The following is a 24,387-nucleotide window of genomic DNA, read 5'->3' as shown; positions in this document are numbered from 1 at the left end:
TAAAATTTATTGACATATGATTGAGTAATTGTGAACGGTTTTCCAGAAGGGAGAAACAAAGTAAGAGACTGAGTAAAGATTGGCTTGGTGCTGCCATAAGCACAGGAGCTGCCAGGGGATTAGAGCTTTCTTGATTACCTTAAATTTTTGCTTTTTGTCTTTAGAGTTGTGAAAGGACATACTATGGTTGCTTAAAGTAAACCAGTTTGTGGTATAGATGTGTATTGCTCTACACCACACTCTAATTTTCTGTAGAGTGTACCTACATGAACTAGAATGATTCTAATGTTGCTAGGCTATAAAATCCTGTGGTAATATTCTTGTGTATATGATCTACCATTAACAGCTAGGTTTATCAGTGCATGAATGTACTCCGTTTCTGCAGCCCATTCCAGAGGTTGTTTGTGTTACAGAGTGAGCTGAGCTGTCTGGCAGTCTTCTATTTCCTGAATGCAGGCTCAGTCAGAGATCCGGGCAGGGATCTGAGCCTCTATCATTTGTCCCATGTATTTCATGGCTGTTCCTCCTACTCCAAGCCTACCTGAGCCTTGTTGTGCAAAATTTCTCTCCCTATAATGTCTTCATTTCTTTCTATTGCTCTATCAAAGCACAATGACCAAGGCCACTTACAGAAGAGATTATTGGGGCTTATAGTTTCAGAGTGTTAGTCCATGATCATTCTGATGAGAAGCATGGTGGCAGACAGGCAGGTTTGGTGCTCAAGAAGTATCTAAGAGCTCAAATATCATCCACAAGCAAGAGGTGGGGTGTGGGGGGGTGCTGGGGGTGCTAATCTAACTAGAATGGTATGGGCTTTTGAAACCTTTAAAGCCCACCCCCAGTGATATACCTTCTTCAACATGGCCACACTAATCTTTTTCAAACAGTTCCTCAGCTAACAGGGATATCTGGAGTATGACGTGTTCTAATGAGTTAACAAGAAAAGATGTTCAGCATGTGAGAGAAACACACAGTGCGGCACAACTCTAAAGGTGTGGGCCTGCTCAAAATTCACCATCATGTGCTTTGTGTTTTAGTATTTTAACCACATCAGTATTGAGGATTCACGAGTCTACGAGCTGACGAGCAAGGCCGGGCTGTTGTCTCCATATCAGATCCTCCATGAGTGCCTTAAAAGGTAGGGTAGGTTGGGGTTGGAGAGATGGTGGTTAAGAGCACTGATAGCTCTTTCAGAGGACCCTGCTGCTCTTTCTCAGCACCCACATGGCAGTTCACAACTCTGTAACTCCTGTTCCAGGGGTTCTGACACCCTTACACAGACATATGCAACCAAAACACCAATGTACATATAAAAATAAATAAAATAAAAAGAAAAGGTAGGATAGGCAGCGCTTCTCTTAAAAAATCAGGTCACGGAGGCTCCTCTGGAGCATCTCAGAACTTCACTTAGCTGTTTGTCCTAAGGTAGGGCCATTATCTGTTTGCCTGGATATACAGGAGCCCCTTGGCTCTGGCTGATAGATGAGCCCTGGGTAACTAAAATGAATATGCAGAGAATCTTCCATGGTCAGCTTAACATCTAGGGAGGGGTTTGGGTTTTCCTTAGAAAGCTATTAATAACCTCGGTTATATATAGTAGCCTTCCCCAGAAGACGCCATGTATAAGCATAATCCACTGATGTGTTTGTCATCTTTGTTTTCTCCTAAAAGAAACCATGGAATGGGTGACACATCTATCAAGTTTGAGGTAGTTCCTGGGAAGAACCAGAAGAGTGAATATGTCATGGCATGCGGCAAACACACAGTGCGCGGGTGGTGTAAGAACCTGTCTCCTCCCCTGCTTCCCTCATAGATGGGCATGTTTCAGAGGACTGCTGGGGTGTGGCAAGCAGTTTCTGATAGGAGGATGTGTGACTTGGTCTTCTACTGCAGTTCTGATAGTCATCTCAACTACCAACTTTGTGTTGGCCACCACACCTTCATCAGAAGCTAGATTGATGGCCATCCTGCCTGCTTTATTCTATTTGTCCCACTCGTTTCTTTTACTTCTAACCAGCCCATCTGTTGGGATGAGGGGCTGGTTTCCCTTGGACCCCACTGAGGTGCCTCCTGATGGCTATCCATCCGTCTGTACACTTAATATTCTGGCCGCTGGTTACCATCTTATTCTGCTTTTACATCTAACATAGCTACTTAGTAAAAGCCCATGTAAAGCAAGCGTGATGGAGAATGCCAGTGGTTCCACTTTCTTAGGAAGGAGACTGGGTAGAAGAAACGTGAGGATGTGAGTTAAATACTAGCTCTAACAACATAGTGAGACCTTGTTTCTTAAAAAAAAAACAACAAAACATAAAATAAAACACTGGAACCACTAGAGGTAGGCTGCTGAGAAAGCTGAGCGAATATGAGCAGTCTAGTGATCTGTCAGCTTGAAGAGCTCTCCTGGCTCAGGGCATCCTGTAGAGGTTCTACCTGGACACCTACCCTTGGGAGCTATATAGATTATAGGAGGCTTTGCTGTTGGTGCTTTGTAGGAAAGTGAGGAGGAGTAGGTCAGTGGAGAGGAGGAAGCGTCATTGTCTTAGCTAATAGCTTTCCCACAAGTACTTATCTGTATTTCTCGAAAGCTGTTCAACAGAGTAGTACCTGGGTCTAGGTCTCAGGACTGAGGACTGAGTCATGGTGTCCAGCACAGTGACAAAGCACTGTCTACTTTCCTGTGTAATGCCCTGCATGGCTCCCTTGGTACCCAGGAAAGGTTCTCGTCTTCTTTTCACCTTTGCTTTTTCCTCTCACAGGTAAGAATAAACGAGTTGGGAAACAATTAGCCTCTCAGAAAATCCTTCAACTGCTACACCCACATGTCAAGAACTGGGGCTCCTTACTGCGCATGTATGGCCGTGAGAGCAGCAAAATGGTCAAGCAGGTAACCACCAGACTTCGAGGTCTCCTGGCAGTTGCTCTGCTTCTCTATTCTTGCTTGGAGCTCATGTTTTGGGGCTTGTTGTCAAGGTCAAGCTTGGGAGCACTGCTTTTGATTATGACTGTCTCTGCGGTGCTGTGCCAGTGATTGTATAGGCTGAGGATAGGAGCACCTAAGCCTCATCTTCCTCTTGAATGTACCAGGCAGTTAAGTATGAGCCATTGGAAGACATTCTTAAACAACCAGGCCTGCCACACACCAGATGATAGATGCAGGCAATGAACAAACATCACCTGATGCAGAATTCTGTGAAGGCTCAGAGGGCCAGTCCTTTGGAAGTCCCCAAGACTATATCCTTGTTCAGTTGAATATTCTCAGTGGCTTAAAGAATATGAGTATTGCCTGTTTTGTTTCTGTGGGTTTTGCCCAGATCTCAACTTTTAAATCAGTCCCCAACCTGTTGGTTATTAGGAAGTACTAGGAAGTGGGTGTTGGCTGTTTCTTTTTTTGAAGTGCTAATGGGAACCCTGTACATGCTAGACAAATGCTCTGTCATTGAGCTATATCACCAGCATTTTTATATTTTTCCTCCTAATATGTAGAAACTACTTGGGTCATCAGGATCTCATCATTTAGAGGAGTATATGTGGAGACCCTGAAGACTGTGCTGTGGACCCTTGAGCCAACCTGCCTTGAGCTGAGCCAATGAGCAGTACAGTACCACTTCAGGTTCCCCCAAACTCAGGTCTACCTAGCCCTGACCTTCCTGTAGGTAGGCAATGCAGGGATCCAAGAGCCACATGGAGAATAAACAATATAAGCCTCCTTTTCCTGATTGCTTTTCCTCCCTACTGCTGGGGATGATACCTGGAGCTTTGTACAGATTAAGCCAGGACTGTACCACTGAGCTGCATCCCCAGCCTGAAGCATTTTCTAGGAGTTGAAATGTAGGTGCGATATTTGCTATAGTCTGGGGCTGAGACAGAAAGAACATGGCTGCAACCATGGGCAGAGGCTTCCTTCAACTGGAGAGTGAATGGTCCTTGTCTGGCACAGGAACTATGGTATTCCAAGACACAGTGAACATCCTTGGCTGTGGCCTCCAAGGCAAGAAAGGAAGAAAACCAAAGAGAATGGCTGGGCAGGCTGTTTGGCTATGTTATGTTCACCTGGCTTCAGCTATGTCCTTGCCACTATCTGATGGTTGCCAGCATAGTGAGTGCTTGATTTCATACAGCTGGTAAACACACAGAAGGGACAGTGTCTGGGCCAGGCCAGGGAGTCCAGGGCTGTTCTTGTGCCCTCGATCTGTCAGCAGCCAATGCTTTATCACAGACGGGCCACTGTTGTGCACTTCTGTGCTCCACCAGGCCCTTATGCTCCTGCTTTGGGTGATCATGAGCATACTGCTGCTTGGCAGTTCTGAGAACAAGCTTTGGGTCCCTAGGAGACCTCTGACAAGAGTGTGATAGAGCTACAGCAGTATGCTAAGAAGAACAGGCCAAACCTTCACATCCTGAGCAAGCTGCAAGAGGAGATGAAGAGGCTGGCTGCAGAACGGGTGATTATCTCCCCTCCTCATCCCTTCCCCAGGCTACCTGCCCTCCCTACCCCCTAAACTCACCACTGACCCATGCAGTCCCCTATACTGTTTCTACCCACACCACAGTTACTGGGTCATTAGGATTGCTGGGTCAGCTCCCTTCTTATAGTTAGGAGTCCTTACTCTCCTAATCCTCATTCCAAATGAGGTTGGCTTTCTTTAAGCTTTAGCATGGATGGTGCTTTCCTAAAATGACTTTGTTAGTTGGATTAGAAAGCAGACATGGTAGCCTTTTAGTGGCTAAAGGTTCCAATTTGGAGTCAGGTATTTGAGGGCAGGATTGTGCACTACTGTGGCTGTTATTGTTTCCTGGCCTCAGGAAATAATCTTGTAGTCATTCATACTCCTAGGACTTCTGGGTTGGTAGCCTCTGATTCTGGTGGTATGGCCAGGGTATAAACACAAACTCCAAGGACCTGTCTATTACTAGTTGCCTGTCTACTGTTCTCGGGTTGGGATTGGGCCTTTCTTGCTGGAGTAAGCAGTACTTCCTAGCTTAACTCTTGTTGGGAGATTAGTTATGGGGATCAAGGCAACAAGCCCAAGACACAGTTCTCTTTGTGGGGAAATTCATTGGGCTTCCGGGCAAGAAAGTGAGGCTAGGATGACACTCACCATAGAGGATGGATCCCAGCTTGTTGCAAATTCTTCCGTTCTGGGTATCTCTAGATTGCCAGGGAAGCTGCAGCACATGGGAATCTACCCTGGCATTCTGAGGAGACCCTCCTGGCTTGGCCCAACCCAGCCCGCTCCCTCTACCTTCCCTCCTAGCCAGGTATCACAAGCATTTGTGCTCTCGAAATTCAGGGGCTTTCATCTTTTCACTCTTTTGTGAACCTCTTTGCTGGTCCCACCTCTACCATCATTCACCTCTGTTCTTTAGGAGGAGACGCGGAAGAAGCCCAAGATGTCAATTGTAGCATCTGCCCAGCCTGGTGGTGAGCCCTTGTGCACAGTGGATGTATGAGGTAGGCAGCATCTGCCAAACAGTGCTACCCAGGAGACCATCAGCCACACATCATCACTCTGCAGCACCAGGCCTCCAACTTAAGTTTCTTCCCTGTGGCAGTGTCTAGGCTCTGGCACATGGGGACAGCTGTGACCACACAGTACACATGCAAAGAAGCAGTTCTGGAAAAGCTACTCTCAGTGTGACTGGATATATTTAAGGATCAACTCTGAGTAACTGCACAAGTGGAAGCTGATAGACAGCTGTAGATCCTGCTTGTATGTATCTGCTGCGGACTGTTTTTATGAAGGTTTTCACTAATTTTAGTACACTATATGCACTGACAAGAAGTAATACTTCGTTACTAGATGAGATGACCAGGTTTTATAGCTTTGGCTGGCCTATGATGCCAGGTAGTCCCTTTGTTCTTGGCTCCTTCTGGTGGAGCACCGAGACCTGGGGAGAAAAGGTGCAGGTATCCTGTCCTGTAGTATTACCTGCTTTTGTGTTTTCCATTTTCCTCTGAAAACGTTATAACAGAATGGAATATTTTAGGCTATTTTGGCTTAAAATAAAACAAAATTTTAGTACCAGAACTACTCTTCAGAGATTGTAGTAAAGATACTGAACTGTCAAGATACTGAATGTTAATCTGGTTGACCCTTGGGGTTGCAGTCTACCTTTTGATGAAGTCTTAATGCCCTAACTGTTGTCTTCTGGATACTGAGGTTCTACCTTCAATAAACTCTAGCAAGTTTTTTACAAAAATTTTTGTATAATTGAGCCCATCTGTTCATAAATTTTTAAAGTTTTTGTGATGTTTTAGATTTTGGAAAGTAACTTAAAAAAGAACATTTAGAATCACGCATTTCAACAGATGAACTTATATAAATAAGAAGCAAAGGCCAGGGTAGCCCATCATTAACCAAGAGCTGGCATTGTACATGACATGTGGTTATGGCTTCTCTGGATCTCAAGGGTAGCTGCTTAGTCTAGGCAGGCCTGATGTCTACTCATGCTCATTGGATAGCCCTGTAGTTGAGTAAAGGTGTCCTCAATGCCTTGTTCAAGTGTTGGCTCAGCCCCAGTGCCTGTTCAGAGGGCCTTTACTCTTATGTTAGTACGTTTACCTGAAGATAAATGGATGGCATTTGTTGTCAGAAAGACAGCATGGTAGCTGAGGGCTTCTCAACACCATAGTCCTCCTCCCTGTGTGATAGTTAACTTCTGTGTTAGTCTTGGCAAAAAGAACCCTCAATTAAGTTGCTAGAACTGGACACTTGATTTTTTTTTTTTTTTTTTTGCTTCCCATTCACAGTTGTCTTTAATCTGAGTGACCATCGCCCTTAAAACAGATTTGCCCAAGAGAAAGCCTTGAGCACATGGTTATGGTGATCCCATATGTAGCTTCACTGACCCAGGCTATCATCAGGTGCTGCTGCCACATACTCCTAGTCTGCAGTGCTCACCCTGTCATGCTACAAGGTGGGGAGCCTGTGTTGATGCTGCTTCTAGGTCTATGTGCAGGCCATGGCTGTAAGAGTACCTCCTGATAATCTGAACACATGAAACTGTCCAGGGGGAATGGCTGGTTTCTTTCTTCTGATGCGAGTGCCAGGAACTTTCCTGGAGTCAGCGATGTTAAGTGTTTTGGTGGACATGCCTAACCCTATGTGAACTCAGCTATCCTCAGTGCTTACCTGGAATACTTGGTTGGTGCTTGGTCCTAAATCCTGGCTGTCTGTGGCTAAATTTAATCATCTTTCACCCTGGCATTCACCCTGGCACATGGTGCATAGGCATAGTAGCACAGATTTTAATCCCAGCACTCAGAAGATCTAGTCTGATCTGCATAGAGATGCACTATACATTACAGGGGGTGTTGAATATGAACAGAGACTCAAATCTCTAGTCTAGGCTTTCCTGCCTTCCAGAAAGGATTGGCCAAGTCTACACCTGATGACCTGACTGACTACCGAGATATTCTGATGCCCTACTCTTACCTCTCATGTAACTTAATGGGTGGCAAATAAGGAGTAAGTCAAGGCTCTAGCTATCACCAGACATCAGTAAGTCAGCAATTGTTTATTCTAGAGACTGGTTAGCTTATTATGGAACACAAGTGTTTATACTCCTTGAACTGTAGTACCAGTTAGGTAAACCTCATGTCCCACCACTGTTTGCTTGGTCATCCTCCACTTACTAGGGAGTTGTAAAAGAACTCCCAGATTTTGTCCTGCACACATCCCAGGACCTAGGATGAGAGGGGGTGTTCTGTTTCCTGTGGAGTGGTGTCAGGATTTCTTGGGGCTTGAAGGTCTTGATTCCCCAGGGCTCCTATGCCATTAGGGTGTTGTTCCATCCTCTCAAACAGTATAAGCATCTCACAGTGTGGAGTCTGTGGGAACAAGTCCACAGCCACAGCCTTGACAGGATGGAATGGGATGCCTTTCACTCGGTTAGATGGAGCCCTGCAGAGGCTGTTGTGGGAAGGAGGTACCGATATTAGTACCACAAAAGTTCCGGTAGGTAACAGATGGTGCCCATCTGTCAGTCTTTACCCTGCCCACACCAGCACTTACTCCACAAAGTTGCCCATGGCTGCCCGGGGGTTACAGGAAACATAGAGGACCCGCTTGATGTTCTCAGCTCTCCGGATGGCCAGAATCACCTTGGAATCTAACAAGGCACAGAGGGGCTAGTTTCTCCTGGTGGTTGACTACACAGCATAGCTTTTCCCCCCTAGTACTACCTCCCCAAAAGGAAGCCACTCACGTAGGCCAGCCCGTGGTGGGTCTAGAACAGCTACCAGTCGCTGTGAAGACAGTCTGCTCACCAAGCCTGGCACCAGATCCTCAGCCCTGCCGCAATGGAACTCAACGTTGCTGAGCTCTAGAGACAGTGTTGTAGTTGTCAGTGAACTCTGGCCTGGCACTGGGAAGGCCTGTCAGGCCTTTAACGCCATCCTTCTCAAGCCAGCCAGAAGTCTGCTTAGCGTGCCCATTCCTTGGGTCCTCAGAACCTCAAGACATAATAGGTGCAGTAATTCAAGCACACAGCAGAGGTTCTCACCATTGGTGAGGGCGTTCACACGAGCATCCTCCACAGCCTCCTGGCACAGCTCAATCCCCACTACTCTCTTCACCTTCTGAAATGTAGAGATAGATAAGCCCCACTGTTGCTTGGGAAAGGAAGAAACAACACACAACTGGGCTATATCTGGGACAGGGTAGCAGCCAGCCTCAGCCTTCAGGCTCATGATAGCAGATAGAGTAGGGAGGTGTTAGGACTAGGAGGCTTACCGGGGCCAGGGCGAGGCCTATGGTGCCGGTACCACAGCACACATCCATCACTGTACTGCCCCCATCCAGCTGGGCCCATTCCCCGATGATTGTGTAGAGCACCTCAGCTGCAGGTGTGTTTACCTGGAGGTTAGTTAGCCACAGTGTACTCTAGCATAGGCTAGCACCCCACATTGCTTGGATCCCTACTTCATCTAGACACCAGTGATCCTTTTAAATAACAAATTTCTTAAAACAGAGAACCCTCACCAACAGGGAGCTTTTCCCCTGGCTTTGCAACTTCCCCCAGGCCAACTGAGAGTGACTTCCTACCTTATTCTAGAAGACCTTGGAATCTTTCTCCCCCTCCATCTCCATAGGGTTTTCCATAAGAGTGGCTCAAATGCCAAGGAGATTGCTATCATAATGTTCTGGGTTTGGCAGGAGGCAACAAGGCCACATATCACTGGGTTAACTGCAAAGGCCTATCAGTGGCAAATATCCCTTTCTTATCCTATATCTTTATTCCTGAACTCCCATTACTTGGATCTTCTCCAGGCTAGTAACTTGCTGCCTTCCCTTTTTCCTCCCTCTGTGTGTCTTTGTGTTCACAAGGGGTATGTTACCTGGAAGAAGGCATGAGGGGAGATGCGGAAGGTCAGCCCTAGCAGGTCCTCCTGGATGCACTGATCACCAGCCATATGCTCCAGGGGGAGGTCTTTCTGGCTGGGAGTTTTTCTACAAGAGAGGAAGCAGATCTGTCAGGGTCAAAGGCCTGTCTGGCTCCTTACCAGCCTCCACCTGGGCTCCTTACCTCTGTCCCTCCTCCACAAAGTAGAGGGAGGTCACCCCACTGGCCTTGCCTGGCCCCTCCATGAAGTGGTACACCAAGGATGCCTTCAGTCCTGCCACATCCTCAGCGCTCAGTTTCTGTAGTAAAAGATACAAAAAGTCCATCAGGCTATGCAAAAGCCAGCCTACACCAGACACCCCAACAGAACTACCACCTGTGACCTGGGGATGGAAGTAGGCAATGGCCATGGCCTGGCCTCGGCAGCTGGTACGGACAGTCAGTTGCTTCCAGTGGCCTGTATATGTCTCAGGGTCATATGCAGAGTATGGCGTAGACCTGAAGAAAGCACAAATGTCTGTGTACTCAGTCTGTGCCAGTCTGTCCTGGCACGCTGTCTCCTTCCCCCACAAAGACTCCCAGGGCAGGGCCCACACCCTCTAATCCCAGATGGATTGGGGACTTCCCAGGAGCCCGAGCCAGGTCCCCACCGGATGAATTCCTGGAAGGCCTTCACCACCTGCTTAGTGGCCTCTGGGATGTGCACAGTGTCAAAGGGGGCTGCCACGGCACATGTTCCACCCTTGTACTTGCCAAGCCGGCAGCCAACAGTGTTGTCCTCTCCATCTACCCCAACTCCGACCAGAAACTCACACTTATTACGATATTCAGTCTGCAGGAGAGAAGGTGGCAAAAAGGCAGCCAGATCTCAAATGACAATGCCAGGCTCTGAAAGAAACACCACAATGAACAAGAGACCCAGACATACCCAAGGGGTGGCAGGCAAAACAAGGCAAGAAAAATGTCAAAGAGCAAAAGGAAAGTTTCTAGAAATCAAGATGATGGACTGGACCAGTGCCAGGACCTGGGCTTTACGGCAGCACTGTATGACAAAACCAAACAAGGCCAGCCTCCCCCTCCTCACCCATAGAATGTGATTTTTTTAGCCAGCCTGACCTGCTGGGGTGATGGCTTGACTCCCTCCAGTGGGCAACAAGCCTTATTGTGCTGTTGTCTTTGTGTGAGCAGCCAGGGTAGCAGGGCACGGTTAGTGTTCCCAATTTCCCTGTAGAATGAAGCACATTTGGTTGGACTTAACACTGTTCTTTACCTACACTGGAGAATTCCCTTGCAGCCTCACTATCCCACTAATATCAAAGGGGCCTTAATTACCAGTTCCTTGGTTGCCCACTTTAGACCAGTGATTCCCAATCTAATACTGCCTATGACTCTAATAGTTCATGTTGTGGTGACCCCCAACCATAAAGTTACTTTTATTGTTACTTTGTAACTGTCACTTTGCTAAGTGTTATAAAGTATATCTGTTTTCGGCTGGCCTTAGGTGACCCTTGGGAAGAGTTGGTGACTGGCAGGTTGAAAACTACTGACTAAAACCTAAATAGCCTGTGCGTGTCCTGAATAGCCTACAGGGTTGGTGGAGCAGACCAAGAGCAGAACCCGGCTCTGCCCTGGAATGTCACTGTAGCACTCACTTGGCCAGTTTCTGTAGCACCCGCTCACATTCCAGTCGCTTCTGCTCCAGCTGCTCAGTGTAGGGCACTGTCCAAAGGGGGGTCACCACGTCGGCAATTTGTGTTGCCGGAGGCTCACTATCACCTTCCTGACGCCTCTTCCTAGCCATGGGGTCAGCTTTCGGTCGGGCCAGGCGAACGCTGAGTGGGTGGCCTTTCCAGAGAGCTCCGTGCAGCACTCGCAAGGCCTTGTCTCGTTCAGCAGCACTGCGAAATGTTACAAAGGCACATGGTGGTTGTCCAAAGAGTTTGATTTTGTGGGATTGTAAGCCAAAACGGCCTAAAAAACGCCGGACATCACTGAAGCTAGCATGGCGAGGCACATTTTGTAGCTCCAGTTTAAAGATCTCTGAAGTGAACAAATCATCCCTTATGTAGCTGTAGAGCCCAGGCTGAGTTCCAGGTCCTGCAGCTGGTCCAGGCCCCTGCTTTTCTTCTTGACATTCTAGGGCTTCAGGGCTGTGTACTGCACTGGCATCCGGGCCGCAGTCCATGTGCTCTGGAACCTGTGTGGGGACCGACGGGCCAGGCTGAAGGCTGCACCTAGCATGACTACTGCCTCAGGCTTGCTCCCTAACACACTGCCACATTTCCACGAGTGTACACTGTACCCAGCCCTGCCCAAACCCACTTTTTACTCTTAAAACCCAATTCTGCCCGATCCTGTCTTGGATCCAGGAGTAATAACTGCTTCCCAACCCCACCTCCGCCCACCCCGTCCACATCTGCACTTTGCTTTACTTCCGTGTCCAGCTTCTCACTCATCGCCTGGCTCGTCTGTTTTCTGGACCAGGGCGTTCACGAGGACCACCACCTAGGCCTCACACACGAAGTGCTAAGAAATTAGGGGCCACGCCGTGAGAGTAATGTCGCGGCTCCACCTCACGCAGGAGGGATTCAAAACTCAGAGCTGGCGCTGAGGATCGCGGATGCACCATCCACTCCTCGCAAGCCAGCGAGGGCCACACGCCTCGCCCGCCTCTACCCGGCCGGCGCACACTAGCCGCGCAGCATTCCTCCAAGGGCCCGGCTTCCGATGACGTCACCGCCACGCGCCGAGTCCTGACTGATCCTTCCACCAGCCCCTCACCGGAGCGTCAGAGGCGCTTAGGGCTTGCAGACGGAAGTGCGCGCGGAGGTCGCCGGGAGAGCGCGTTCCCCAGGCTGAGGCGCGGCCGGGCATGCGCCGCGGGCGTTTTGGCGGGAAGAGCGGGGCGGGTCGGACAATGAATGTCCGCCGTCAGAGCCAATAAAGCTGCACTGGTTTTGAATCACGGCTCGTTTCCCGCCGCTAGGGTCAGGGGTCAGGGTTCGGGTCGGGGGGCGGAGGGAAGAGCGGACGGGCGGGAGACGCCGGCGCCAGACGCGGAGGAAAGGAGCAGCGACTAGCCGCCCAGAGGCCGCCGAGCCAGCGACGCCTGAGCCAGTCGAGCCGCCGTCGCCGCGCCCCCATGGCGGCCGCCAAGGTACGGCGAGGTCCGGGTGGGGCCGGGAAGGCCGGGAGGCAAGGGCCGATATGGGCGGCCACGTGGGCGGCCCGCGCCTCGGCCGCCAACCCTCGCTGGCCTGCGTGTTCCGGGCCTGTCGAGGCGCCCGGGCCTGGGGGCCTCGAGGTGTTTGGGGTCTAGGAGTGGGAGATGCTGGCCAAGACTCGGGTCTCGGGGGCTGCGGGGCGGCGCGTGACCTTGTGGTGTGCGGAAGAGAAGCCGTCGCCACGCCGGGCTCCCGGCTTCACCTGGGGACCTGGCAGGCGGCCGGTCTCCTTCGTCCTGGCCCCCTTGTGATCCTTCCAGAAGCATTGGGCCACCCCTCCTCCAAATGCCCCTAGACCCCTTCATTCATTCGGTCATTACGTCTGGAACTGTCGCCGCCTTAGGTGGCGGAAGCTCGGGTTCCAACGCGGGGCATTGATGTTAGACGCGCGGACTCAGGGCGGGGGCGGCTTTGTTGGTGGCTCGCGTGTCGGCCGCAGGTTAGCCGCAGTGCTGAGAAACCGAACGTAGGGCTTCTGTTGAGTTAGGTAGTGAGTCTGGGGTTTTTCTGTGTTAGGAAAGCACGTGATCTTGTCAGATTTTTAAACCCGGATGCTTTTGTAATCCTCCAAGGTGGTTCAGAATCTTAAGAGTTTATTTGTCAAACTCAGCTTCTTTCAGCTTAAATGTTCAAACTTGGGTAAAATTGCCGGAGGGAGTGTAAATGCTAGTAGCTCCGTAGCAGTTTGGCTTCCTAGTAAATAACAAATGGATAATCCTCAACAAAAACTTACGTTTGCTTTTCTTTTTGAGTTTATTATGTTATTTACTGGTATCATCTCATTTTACAGAGAAGAGAGTTTCTCCCAAGCTACTTTGCCAAGGGCTTTGTTTGTGTGTATAACTGATTGGTATTTGGATGTGTAGAAGAGGTGTCAAAATCCATTGTCCTGTTGGCATGCTATCCTGTGATTTTTGTGATGCTGGTTGTAAATGCACTCTGGTGATGTGAAAGACTTAATTTCCAATTTAGGGGGAGGCCTGTCTTCGTTTTCCAGGTGCCATTTGAGATTGGTGATGCCCACTGTGGGCCAAATCCACCAGTCAACAGCATCACTTCTCCCCTTCTCTGCACAGGACAGTCATGAGGACCATGATACCTCCACAGAGAATGCAGATGAGGCCAACCATGACCCCCAGTTCGAGCCAATAGTTTCTCTTCCTGAGCAAGAAATTAAAACACTGGAGGAAGATGAAGAGGAGCTTTTTAAGATGTAAGTCTGCTAAGGTATCCATTGAAGTATCTTTAGATAGGCTGATCGAGGCAGAAAGAGAGAAAAGACTGTTAAGAAACAAGTCTCTGATGGGCATTTCTTTGAAAACTTGTAATACCCAACTATCACAGTTGGACCACTTATGCTCTCCTCTCTGTTTTCTGGAGGAGCCAGCCAAACTAGGAGCTCTGTCCCCTGTGCTGGTTTTTTGTGCTCAGGTATAAGCTCTAGTGATATCTTATAGCATAACCTCTTTGTGATTTCTATCTGGAACTGCACAGAATTCTCCTGATTTAATTGCTGTCTCTGAGGTTTGCAGCCTCTCTGCTAATCTAGGCCTCAAGTATTTTCAGCCTCTGAGACTTACTGCTGAATAAGCTCACCCTTTCTATTTTCTGGGCTCTTGATGGCTGGTTGAACTCAGGTATTCTACCTCAAACTCCTTTCCTAGTTGACTGATTGAATCTGTCTTCTCTCTCTCTCTCAGCCTCTGACTAAATTGCTTTGCTTGGCCTCAAACTAACTCTAGCAATCTGTTCTAATCTTCTGGCTCCATTCTCTGGCTCGTACTGTCTTCACCTGTGCCTAGCTTGTTCTCTCTCTTCAACCTCTCTCTGTAAAACTCTCCTGGTAAAAACTGCCTCTGAATTCAGAAACTGAACTACTGCAAACTCAGCTCCACTGCACTGCCTGAGCTCTAAACCAAACTGCCTGAACAGTACTGACTAGAACTGAGATCTGTATCCTTAGTGCTGGGATTAAATGCATGTACCACCAAGCCTGGACCTAAGATTTTCTTTACCTGAAATTTCCTCTATACCAGGCCGGCCTTGAACTCAAGAGATCTACTTGTCTCTTATATCTGGGATTAAAGGCATGTCTGTATTCCAGCCAGAGTAGCCATATTGCTGGATTAAAATTCCTCTAGATTTGGCCCCAGCTTGATAAAGCCTGTTTTAAGAAAGGGCCTGCAATTGTATGATGACTAGTCTTACACTGGAAATTCAATCATTTGAATTTTGGTCTGTCAAACTTTGCCTGGTGTCCCTGCTGTCGTGTGGCTAGTTGTGTGAAGGGTGTCCCCATCACTATTCTGTCACCTTGGTGTCTCCCCAGCTGACTTTCTGCACCTTGCCTCCAAAAATCCACAATTCTAGCAGGCTGTGGAGCTCTCGCACCTTTACTCTCAGAAACAGGCAGATTTCTGTGGGTTCTAGATTGGCCTGGTCTACATAACCAAGGTCCAGGACAGCCAGGACTACATAGTAAGACCCTTTCTTGGGGTCTTCCCTTCCTTTGTTGAGCAGGTAGTCTTCTTTGCTTTTTGTTCTTTCTGCTTTGTTTTCTGTTATCTTCGCTGGGTATCCTTAAAAATTGAAGTTTGTTTAGCTCGTTTGTTTATGTATGGGTGTTCTGCCTACATGGATGTCTCTATGCAATGTGTAGCCTGATGCCCCAGGAGGCCAGAAGAATACAGTGGATCCCTGGGGACTAGAGTTACAGACAGTTGTGAGTTGCCATTTGGTCCTTTGGAAGAACAGCCAGTGCTCTTAACTGCTGAGCCATCACTCTAACTTCCAGCTCATGGTTTTGCAGATTAGGTGGTCTGAGGTCTGAGGGCATTGTGCTAGTCTCTCCTGTGGACCTCAGTCTCATCTTAATGTGCTAGTGTATCGAGTAGCAATCAAGGGACTTCGTAATGCCAACCTTTGCTTTAAATATATGCTGCTGCCATTTTTGGCCCCCCCATCCTCATAGTTTCATCTAACCCTCTAAAGGACACATTTTCAAATACTATTGATGTGAATTTGGAAATTGAGTTAACACATAAACTATAAGGACACAGTCAAACCACAGCAGGCAATTCAGCTGTCTAAAGCCTGTGCATGTCTTGTACAAAATGGCAGTGGAAGTGGCTTAGTTATCAAAGTTGCATTTTTAAAAATTACTGTGTATGTGCCACTTGACGCCCTCAGTGAAGAACTACAGTAGTAGTTGTGTAAATTCTGGATTTGCTGTTGCCTTGTTTTACTGTCCTGCTGATAGAACACATGCTAGGCAGGTACTATACCAATGAACTATATCTCCAACCTCTTTTTTCCCTCTTTAAATTTTACACACCTGGTCTTGAACCTGTACTATCAAGCCAAGACAGCTGAGCACAAGCTATTTTGTATCTGGTTTCACTTCATAGCAGAGAGTAGCATGTTGTTGCCTATGCTCACAATAGCTGGACACTAGATTCAGGTACATTCTAGCAAAGGTTGTATTGCTCTCTGGTATCCCTTCTTTCAGGTATGCCTAAGGTGTCAGATAAAGGTTCATCTGCTCTGAAGTCGGGGAGGGAACTTGCCCAAAGAGAGCCTTTGAACTACCTAGAAGGTGGTGGGCCGGAACTCTATTCTGTAGCTCTGGTGAGGGTGGCATGTCCACCTAATCCTGAAAGTGCTCCTGATTTCCTATGCAGGGTCCTGGGTATAGTTCTGGAGACAGTATCTTCTGTGTTTAAATTAGGGCTTTAGGGCTTTCACTTAAGTGAAGACACAGTCCCCTTGACAAGACTGAGTTTGGAAGAGAGCAAAGGCTTTGTCAGGGAGACACAAATGTGGCCTACAGTGCAAGGGTCCTGCCTGGCCCTGAGTGCCTGATCCCTGGAGTCTGTGAAAGCTTTCTCCTGACAGAAAGCTGCTTGCTGGGCCTGTTGATGATATCCTAAGGCTTTGGGTGGTTATAGGGCACTCATGTAATGTGACGGGGTAGCCCAACCCGCTGGACCTTCTTTATTGCTCTGGGCCATGTGTGTCCTGGGGAATATCATTTGATAGCAGTATCTTTCTGGCTGTGATGTAAAAGCAGCCTGGAATTTGTTGGGTTAGTTATTGTGCTCCCCTGGATTGTATTTTGCCTAGTAATTCATGGCACCCAAAGGCCTTCAACAGTACCCTTACGTTCAGCACACTGAGAACAGGTGTTCTTTTGGGGCAGTTGGTCCAGGTGTGACTTCCCTCTCTGTCTAAATGTTCCCTTACTGGCTTTTCTTACAGGCGAGCAAAGCTGTTCCGGTTTGCGTCAGAGAATGACCTCCCCGAGTGGAAGGAGCGAGGCACCGGAGATGTCAAACTCCTGAAGCATAAGGAGAAAGGGACTATCCGCCTTCTCATGAGGAGGGACAAGACCTTGAAGATATGTGCCAACCACTATAGTAGGTGGTCGTTCAGGTCTTTATACCCTAGAATTTTTAGAGCTGGTTACGGGGGGATGGGGTAGGTTTGTGGTGCTTACTGAATTTAAGAGTATTTTTCAAGCTGGGCATGGTGGCTCACATCCGTAATCCTAGCACTCAGAGAGGCAGAGGCCGGCGGATCTGTGAGTTCAAAGTATTTTCAAACAAGCCTTTGAACTGTACAGAATGCTAGCTGTGGGCAAGATAGGTCTAGGTCAAACATGTAGACCTCCAGGCTAGACTTAGATGGTCTAATGGCAGGTGTGTGTTTGTATGTTATCTGGGAAAGTTGGAGGTGTCCAGTACCAAAGCTGCTGTTCTCTCACTTTCTGATACAGGAAGGGAAAGGGCAGAGAAGAGGATGAAGTCTCAACAAGCCACCCCTCCCCTGTTTGTCTCAGACTGTTTAGATCCCTCTTGGGTTGTTCTTGATCCTGGTAGAGAACCCTGGTGCAAAGCTTAAAGATTTTCTAAACTTGAAACTTTTTGTGTGTGGGGTGAGTTCTGCATGTGGAGGCCAAAGAACAACTTTGTGGAATCTGTTCTTACCTTAACACCTTTACATGAATTCTGAAATAAACTTGTGTAGCTAGTGCTTTTATCTGCTGAGTGCATCGTGGTGGGTGTGTGCACACACACATGCGCAGTCAGTCCCAGTTTGGAGCATTTCCTTGGGCAGCTCAAGCTGCTCCCAAAGCCTGGGTAGGTTCTTGAGTGATCTCTGCAAGCCTCTCCACTTGGACACCTGGGTGGAGCTCCTTGTCTAGTGCACCTCACAGGCCCTAGGGGTTGTGGGTTGTTGGGTATTGTCTTAGTCACTGTTCAGTTGTGTAGAGACACTATGAGCATGCAGCTCTTAGAAAGGCATTTAATTGGGGGCTTACTTAGTTTACTATCATCATATTAGGAAGCAGACAGGCATGGCTCTGCAGCAGTTGCTGATGGGGAGAGATTTACATCCTGGTCTGTAGGCTCTAGACACTGGCCCTAGCATCAGCTTTTGATACCTCAGCGCCTACCCCTAGTCACACACCTCCTTCAACAAAGCCACACTCACTCGAACAAGGTCACACTAACCCTTTCAAGTAGTTAAGCTGAGAGCCAAGCATGCAAATGTATGAGCCTATGTGGGCATTCTCATTCAAACCACCACAGCCATTGAGTGAGGTATTAGGGAAAGTGAGGATGTGAACAGTGTGCAGAGTTCCTGAGACCACATTGGGTTGCTGGGGATCAGATCTCTTAGCTTCAACTTTAGCTGTCATGTGTGGTCAGGTTGGTTCATGAGTCTCCCTGGAATCCTGGAAATATGGCCAAGGGTACAGGGACCAGTTGCTGGAAGTAGACACCAGTGAATGGTATTCTAGCAGGTTTTCAGTGGGGGACAGCTATCTGTCAGTGCTGGAAGCTTTCCCCTCAGCTCCCCTTCGTTTTGTAAGACCTGAGGGATTCAGAATAAACATGTTTGTTTTGAGCCAAGATTTATCTTCCATGACATAATAGCATTTGTCTTGGGATTTTTGTGTCTACAGCTTAAGTTCTTAACCAGGTCTTCCTGGAGTACAGAGGGCCAAGTAGTTACACCATGTGATAGCCTTGCATTCAGGCTTCTTTGCTTCTGTGTTTCCTTCCATCTTTAAGCTGATGTGGTTTGCATCAATGCATAGAGTTGTGTAGGCCTGTATTTTAAAATTCCTTCCCAGGAGCAGACGTAAACAATGTCTATATGTCTCCTACGGTCCCGATGAAAAATCAAGGTTTGATGCCACCAAAGTTTACTCTGGGAACCAGTTTATTGGGCTTTCTTAAAGGGCAAAGGTGAGGAATTGTTTACAGGGTGTGGGTGTTCTTCACCCCATCAGGCTGGACCTGGAAAGTGTTGACCTAGCAGGATGGTGGCTTCTATAGGTGGAGCCCCTCTCCCCTAGTCTTTCCCAGCCTAATATTCTAGTCCCTCCTGGAGGAGGGCACAAGCAATTAGGACAAGAGTTGCCCACGACCAGTGGTAGGAAGTAGCTGGATACTCAGGTAAGGCGCTCTGACCTTCTCCGACCTTGAGGGGATATAAACAGTCAAGCCCAGCTGGGATAATTTGCAAGTGGGCATAGTTGCTTGGTTGGTTGCTTGGCTCAGAGGGTAATCAGGTACAACAGCCTGGATCTCAGATCCTAGGCTCCATGATGGCTGAAGTGGGTTCCTTACTTGTGAGCAGATTGCTCTGGGTGAGGTCTGGGTGGTTTGGCCTAGGGTCCTGCTGTCCTCACAAGCTTCTCTTCCCTAGTCACACCAATGATGGAACTGAAGCCAAATGCTGGCAGTGACCGCGCCTGGGTCTGGAATACCCATGCCGACTTTGCTGATGAGTGCCCCAAGCCTGAGCTGCTCGCCATCCGCTTCCTAAATGCTGAGAGTAAGCAGAACTTGCCCAAATGTGGGTCATCTTGGGGGTAGCTGCTGCTTTGGGGGAATTGACGTTGACCCAAAGCATGCAGAGCCTGCTGTGTGAAATTCTAGGGGTCTGTATAAACAGTTGTTGCATCCAGTTGACTCCCATCAGGTGTGTGGAACCAGAGACACACCCTAGAGTTTCCTCCTGCTGCTGCTTCTTCTTGGTTTCTGGTTCCTCAAGACTGGGACGCTGGTGTCCCCTACGGACGCTTAGGCACCTGTACCAGCAAAGACTGCAGAGATCTGCAAGCCCTGGCTGATCTCTCTTCCATGGGGGAATCTTTCTAGTCTGAATTGCCACAAAGCTGTGCCCTGGGGATCATGGAGAGTCACCAGGTACCATGGCAAATGCCCTAGTGGCTAGTGCTCTTGTGAAAGTGAGCCTTGCCCTTGGTCTGGGAGTATAACATTATCTGGTAGCCCTTCCAATATGAGTAGAGCCTGTAGCAAGAAGGGCCTTGGCCCTTGGTTGTCTGAATGTTTATAGACAGCTAGCTGAACACAGTCACTAGCTTCTAGAGGGACACAGTAACCAGTCACTCAGGTGTAGATGGTCAGAAATTGCTATTGGGGCTGGGCTTATTGGCGCATGCCTTTAATCCCAGCACTTGGGAGGCAGAGGCAGGTGGCTCTCTGAGTTCCAGGACAGCCAGGGGGTTATATAGCAAGATCCTGTCAATAAGAAATAAAAAAGAAATTGCCATTGGGGACCATGAGTTGGCTTTTCAGACTCCAGGATCTAGCTACTCTACTCTGAGAACATTGACAGTCTCTTCTCTTTCTACAGATGCACAAAAGTTCAAAACAAAGTTTGAAGAATGCAGGAAAGAGATTGAAGAGAGAGAAAAGAAAGGTGATATGGTGCTCCTGGGGATGATGAGGATGGGTGGTCCAGCTTCTTGCAGATTCACTCTGCACCTGGCTGCAGCTCCAGTCTGGTGCTTTTGCCATCTGCCAAAGAAATATTCCAGGGTGCTGTGACTGCCTCTGCCTATCAGAGGCAATACAACTGCCTGGGGACACAGCCTGACTCCTTGGAGGCTTTGACCTCATAGTGTTTGTGCTCAGTTTTAGGTAGAGAGCTGAGTCACAGCTCTTTGGAACCCAAGATATTCCTGACTTTCTCAAAGAATTCTGTTTTATGTTCCTCTGGTCAGATGGGGCCTGGGTTAGTAAGTGACATCACTGAGCAACTCAGTGGGTACCACCAGCATCTTGCGGGGTCTTCTTGAGCTCATCTGGGGTGAGCAGTGGGTGATGTGTAGGTTGGTCCTGCACTGGGTGAGTGCTGAGAGTAGTGTGGTCCACAGGCAGACTTTTCTGTTGTCTTACTGCACTTGCCTGTTTTTGCAGGACCAGGCAAAAATGATAATGCTGAAAAGGTGGCTGAGAAGCTGGAAGCCCTTTCTGTGAGGGAGGCCAGAGATGAGGCTGAAGAGAAGTCTGAGGAGAAGCAATGAATCATTCTCTGTCCATTTCCTTTCTTTTTCTTTTTAAAAATTTGCCCCACCTTTTAAGGCTTGTTTTTTTTTTTTTTTTTTTTTTTTCTGTTTTGTTTTTACAAGGGATTTTATAAAGAACTGAATTCCAACCTTCAGGTTGTTTTTTTTTTTTTTTAAATTTTTTTCTTCCCCAGTTTTGACACCATTCAACATGACTTCAGAAATTCATTCCCCAGTCATGAAAATGTACTGTGCTAACTTTCTTTTCCATAGTGGAAACACTTATTTATAGTCATCAAAAATAGTGAATAAAAAATGCCTTTGAAAACCTGGACCAGCTGGCAAGGCTATGTGGGGGGTGGAGAGGGTATCTGGACACTATGGCATGGTCTGTCCAAGCTGGTGCTGGAGGCCAGTAGGTATGTGGGATGGCAGCTGAAGGGCCCAGTGGGGCTGCAGCTGGCATCCAGGGCCAAGGTGTATTGTTTCCTTACTCTTGTGCTGTTGTATGGAGTGGGTGGGTGTGTGGTGAAGGAAGACAAGAGTACTTCTCACCTTCGTGAAGCAGCTAAACAGATCTGGCTATAAGAAACATTGGTTTTGGTTGACTGGTTAATTTAGCAGCCCTCAGTGGAGGGAAAGGCCACCCTGGAGGGGCATATTCATTTTAGTACTGTGCCATAGTGTAGCTGTGGCTAGCCCCCAAAACCCTTATATTGGAAACAATTAGATGCCAATTAGTATCTTCAAATGATACTCTAGGAGTTTGGGCCTTGAAGTCTAAATTCAGGATTGTTTATGTAAATTCAGGATTGATTATGGGACTAGCTAATAAAACCAGCCATGTGTCTGGCTGGAGAAACGGCTCATCAGTTAATGAACATTGCTGCTCTTGCAGCTGATCTGAGTTCAGTTTTAAGTACCCACATCAGAATTAGACAACCTCTTTGCTTAGATAGTGCATAAGTGATATGTACATAGATGCACAAAAGAAAGGCCTGATAAGGTTCATCATGAACTAACAGTATGAACCTCAGGACTGACTTTCACAGGGTAGGAGCCATGGGGACCCTGATTGCAGAATGATAGCAGGAACTGGTTACTAGCAGACTGCCATTAACGCCAGAGGTGCTTTAGAGTATGGATATTTATTTGTTGCTGTTTGATCTCCATCTTTCAGTTTGTCTATTAAACACTGACTCTGTTGTGTCTGACCTTGTCTTTTGCAGGGTGTGCTTACAAGTATAGCTTTTATTTATGGTTACTTTTTTACTTACTTGTTTTTTTAAGACAGGGTTTTTCTGTGTAGCCCTGGCTGGCCTTGAACTCAGATCCACCTGCTGGAATTAAAGGTGCTACTACAGCCCATCTTAAAGCTTTTTAAGTTAGTATTCAAAATAAGCTTTCATTGTGACATTGCCATATAGATGTATTTTATCCATGTCCACACCACCCTCTACCTTGTCCACCCCTTACAAAAGTACCTTTTCATTCCCCCAGCTGGTCTTTAAAAGCCAGGCTGTCTCTTGGCTTTCTCTATCTCAGGAAGAAATTTATACACATGGTGGGTCCTAGTACACTAGAATTGTGTGACATTGACCATATGTGGCCTTCAGTGTACCAAATGGAAGGACTGCCCGTGGGTTTAATCTTCCTCAAGGAAGCCCTGGACTGAGAATTCAGGTACACCTTTCAGTATAGTGCAAAATAACCTTTGGGTTGAGTTGTAGTAACAGGCAAATGAACCTTTTAGGTGGGAGATGCTCTCAGAAGGGTGTTTGTGTTAAAAAGGAGCTCACCAAATTTCTTCCCAGGACCAGCGTTTGGGATTTTTTTTTTGCATGTATCTGACAGTGGAGGAGGATGGCTGTGGTAGCCCCCTTATACGACATAAATCTAGAGTCAGACCCGGAAGGATTCCTTCCATTATGCAAATACAGAATGGCCCCTCCAAATTGGCTAGGGGACGATGCTGTCCTCGGCTCAGATTGTATTCTGGTGTACATTGAACTAAGTGGCTTGTTCACACTTGTAGAATGTGTAGCTGAAAACAACATGCATTGGTCCAAGTCATGAATTCCTCAATGACAAGAGTTTGGAAAACATCAACAGGTTATTGAAGCTACCCAGCCTGTCATTGTATCTTGAGGTGATGGTAGGCAGAGGCTGTGCTAAGTGCGATGAGGTCTTAACAGGTTAGGACTATAAGAAATACAGGAAAAAGCAAAAAACAAACAAACTGGTGTATAGTAGCACTGTGTTATCCATGGGAGGCATTCCAAGACCTCCAGTAGATGCTGTGTATTGTTTGTTACTGTGTTAAGTTATAAGGTAGGCATACTGGGAGATTCACAGTAATGAAGCCAGGCACGGCAATAGAATCAAGTGGCTATGGTCTAAATAGCTTACTGTAGGTCTCAGCACAGATTCTTTTCTAATTAAGTAGAACACTTGTCTTTTGCTTTGCAGGGTCTCTGGCATCACTACTAGTGCACTTTGGGGATACTGAGACACAGAAGGTTACAAAGTGTCAAATGAGTAGGTAAATCTGAGGGAATTCACATCCAAGGCAGAAAAGAACAGGATAGTGCAGTTGGTTGGTTTGAAATAGTCTCACATAACCCAGGCTGGCCTGGACCTGGCTGTGTAGCTGAGGATAAACTTGAATTAAGATTCTCCAGTGGGCTGCCATTCTACCAACTGAGCTACATCCTAACTTTTTTTTTTTTTTTTTTTTTTTTTTGTAGCTTAGCTACCCTGAAACTGTGTAGTCCAGGCTGGTCTCAAATTTGAGATCTACCTACCTCTGCATCCCGGGTGCTGGGATTAAAGGCATCTGCTGTCCCACCCAGCTTGTTTGGTTTTTGAGTTGGGTTTCGCTGGGTAGCCAAGGCTGGCCAGACTTGAACTGTGACTTGAGACTGCCTGCCTCCATGTTCCAATAACCACCCGTTACATGAGTTACCATACCCAGCTAACAGTACCCAAATCTGAATTATTTGTGGAACTATTTAATAATTTTGGGTTGTGGGTAGCTGAAAACATAGCTGTATACCTCATAGCTTTATACCTTCATCTCAGGTCCCTCCGCTGGGCTGACTGCCACTTTCCACATTTTGTTTCATTCCCTTTTTCTCTATCCTGTGCTGTGGGTTCTATGGCTACTCTGGTAAAGATCTGCCTGGGCCTCAAATTGTTCAAGCCCCCTGCTACCTTGCAGGTCCTATTCAGGAAGAAAGTTACCATTATCGAACTGAGCTCCGCCCCACCCAGGACACCTGCCTGGAATTTTGCACTGAACTGAAGGATCTCACAAACTAGGCAAACTGGCTTCCATGGCCAGTGTTTGCTATTTTCCTACATGGCTGTGGCAGTGAAGGAATGTTGCTGTCCTGGTACCCTACATACATGACAGTAAAATCGGACCCAAAGGAACTCTGCAGTGGGGTACAGAACCTGTGAGTGATGGAGCCTTCTGAGAGGGCCCTG

At 47.6% G+C, this 24,387-nt stretch overlaps 3 protein-coding genes and 1 non-coding gene across 8 annotated transcripts in view; 3 read left to right on the top strand and 1 right to left on the bottom strand.

Annotated features, from left to right (window-relative positions):
• Dgcr8 (DGCR8 microprocessor complex subunit) overlaps nucleotides 1-6,204 on the top strand; it is a 36,053-nt gene extending 29,849 nt beyond the window's left edge. For 2 of the 3 annotated variants that reach the window (XM_021645192.2, XM_021645195.2), the window contains exons 10-15: nucleotides 1,038-1,138; nucleotides 1,672-1,778; nucleotides 2,760-2,887; nucleotides 4,332-4,445; nucleotides 5,157-5,262; nucleotides 5,371-5,503. In XM_021645192.2, coding sequence (XP_021500867.1) covers nucleotides 1,038-1,138; nucleotides 1,672-1,778; nucleotides 2,760-2,887; nucleotides 4,332-4,445; nucleotides 5,157-5,258 — 552 coding nt within the window. In that variant the 3' untranslated portion in view covers nucleotides 5,259-5,262; nucleotides 5,371-5,503. Of the gene's footprint in view, nucleotides 1-1,037; nucleotides 1,139-1,671; nucleotides 1,779-2,759; nucleotides 2,888-4,331; nucleotides 4,446-5,156; nucleotides 5,263-5,370 lie in introns of all 3 variants that reach the window. The other variant, XM_021645194.2, reaches the window with a different exon arrangement.
• A 1,298-nt stretch (nucleotides 6,205-7,502) lies between these two features.
• Nucleotides 7,503-12,123, bottom strand: Trmt2a (tRNA methyltransferase 2 homolog A). 3 transcript variants are annotated; one of them, XM_021645198.2, is made up of 12 exons: nucleotides 11,781-12,119; nucleotides 11,001-11,545; nucleotides 10,465-10,573; nucleotides 9,999-10,180; nucleotides 9,732-9,846; nucleotides 9,532-9,647; nucleotides 9,344-9,455; nucleotides 8,739-8,861; nucleotides 8,509-8,584; nucleotides 8,212-8,328; nucleotides 8,019-8,115; nucleotides 7,503-7,916 (listed from the first exon to the last, which is right to left on the bottom strand). In XM_021645198.2, exons 1-12 carry the CDS (start codon nucleotides 11,802-11,804, stop codon nucleotides 7,691-7,693), a joined length of 1,842 nt encoding a protein of 613 aa, XP_021500873.1. In that variant the 5' UTR covers nucleotides 11,805-12,119; the 3' UTR covers nucleotides 7,503-7,690. The 3 variants fall into 3 exon arrangements, with proteins under 3 accessions (XP_021500873.1, XP_021500872.1, XP_021500871.1); XM_021645197.2 differs by having other exon boundaries at nucleotides 9,532-9,846; nucleotides 11,771-12,123; XM_021645196.2 differs by having other exon boundaries at nucleotides 9,532-9,846; nucleotides 11,781-12,122.
• A 211-nt stretch (nucleotides 12,124-12,334) lies between these two features.
• On the top strand, nucleotides 12,335-21,232 carry Ranbp1 (RAN binding protein 1). Its single transcript, XM_021645228.2, has 6 exons — nucleotides 12,335-12,505; nucleotides 13,649-13,785; nucleotides 16,830-16,987; nucleotides 19,290-19,418; nucleotides 20,244-20,309; nucleotides 20,810-21,232. The coding sequence occupies exons 1-6, from the start codon at nucleotides 12,491-12,493 to the stop codon at nucleotides 20,914-20,916; spliced, it is 612 nt and encodes a 203-aa protein (XP_021500903.2). The 5' UTR covers nucleotides 12,335-12,490; the 3' UTR covers nucleotides 20,917-21,232.
• On the top strand, nucleotides 20,358-20,483 carry LOC132648868 (small nucleolar RNA SNORA77). The gene has a single exon (XR_009587254.1). It is a non-coding gene; the product is annotated as a small nucleolar RNA SNORA77 (small nucleolar RNA).
• Nucleotides 21,233-24,387: the final 3,155 nt, after the last annotated feature.

The sequence above is a fragment of the Meriones unguiculatus genome, chromosome 17 (assembly GCF_030254825.1).
Source record: "Meriones unguiculatus strain TT.TT164.6M chromosome 17, Bangor_MerUng_6.1, whole genome shotgun sequence".
Classification (NCBI taxonomy): Eukaryota; Metazoa; Chordata; class Mammalia; order Rodentia; family Muridae; genus Meriones; species Meriones unguiculatus.
The sequence above is the reverse complement of the archived record's forward strand: the minus strand, read 5'-3'. Positions and strand labels throughout refer to the sequence as shown.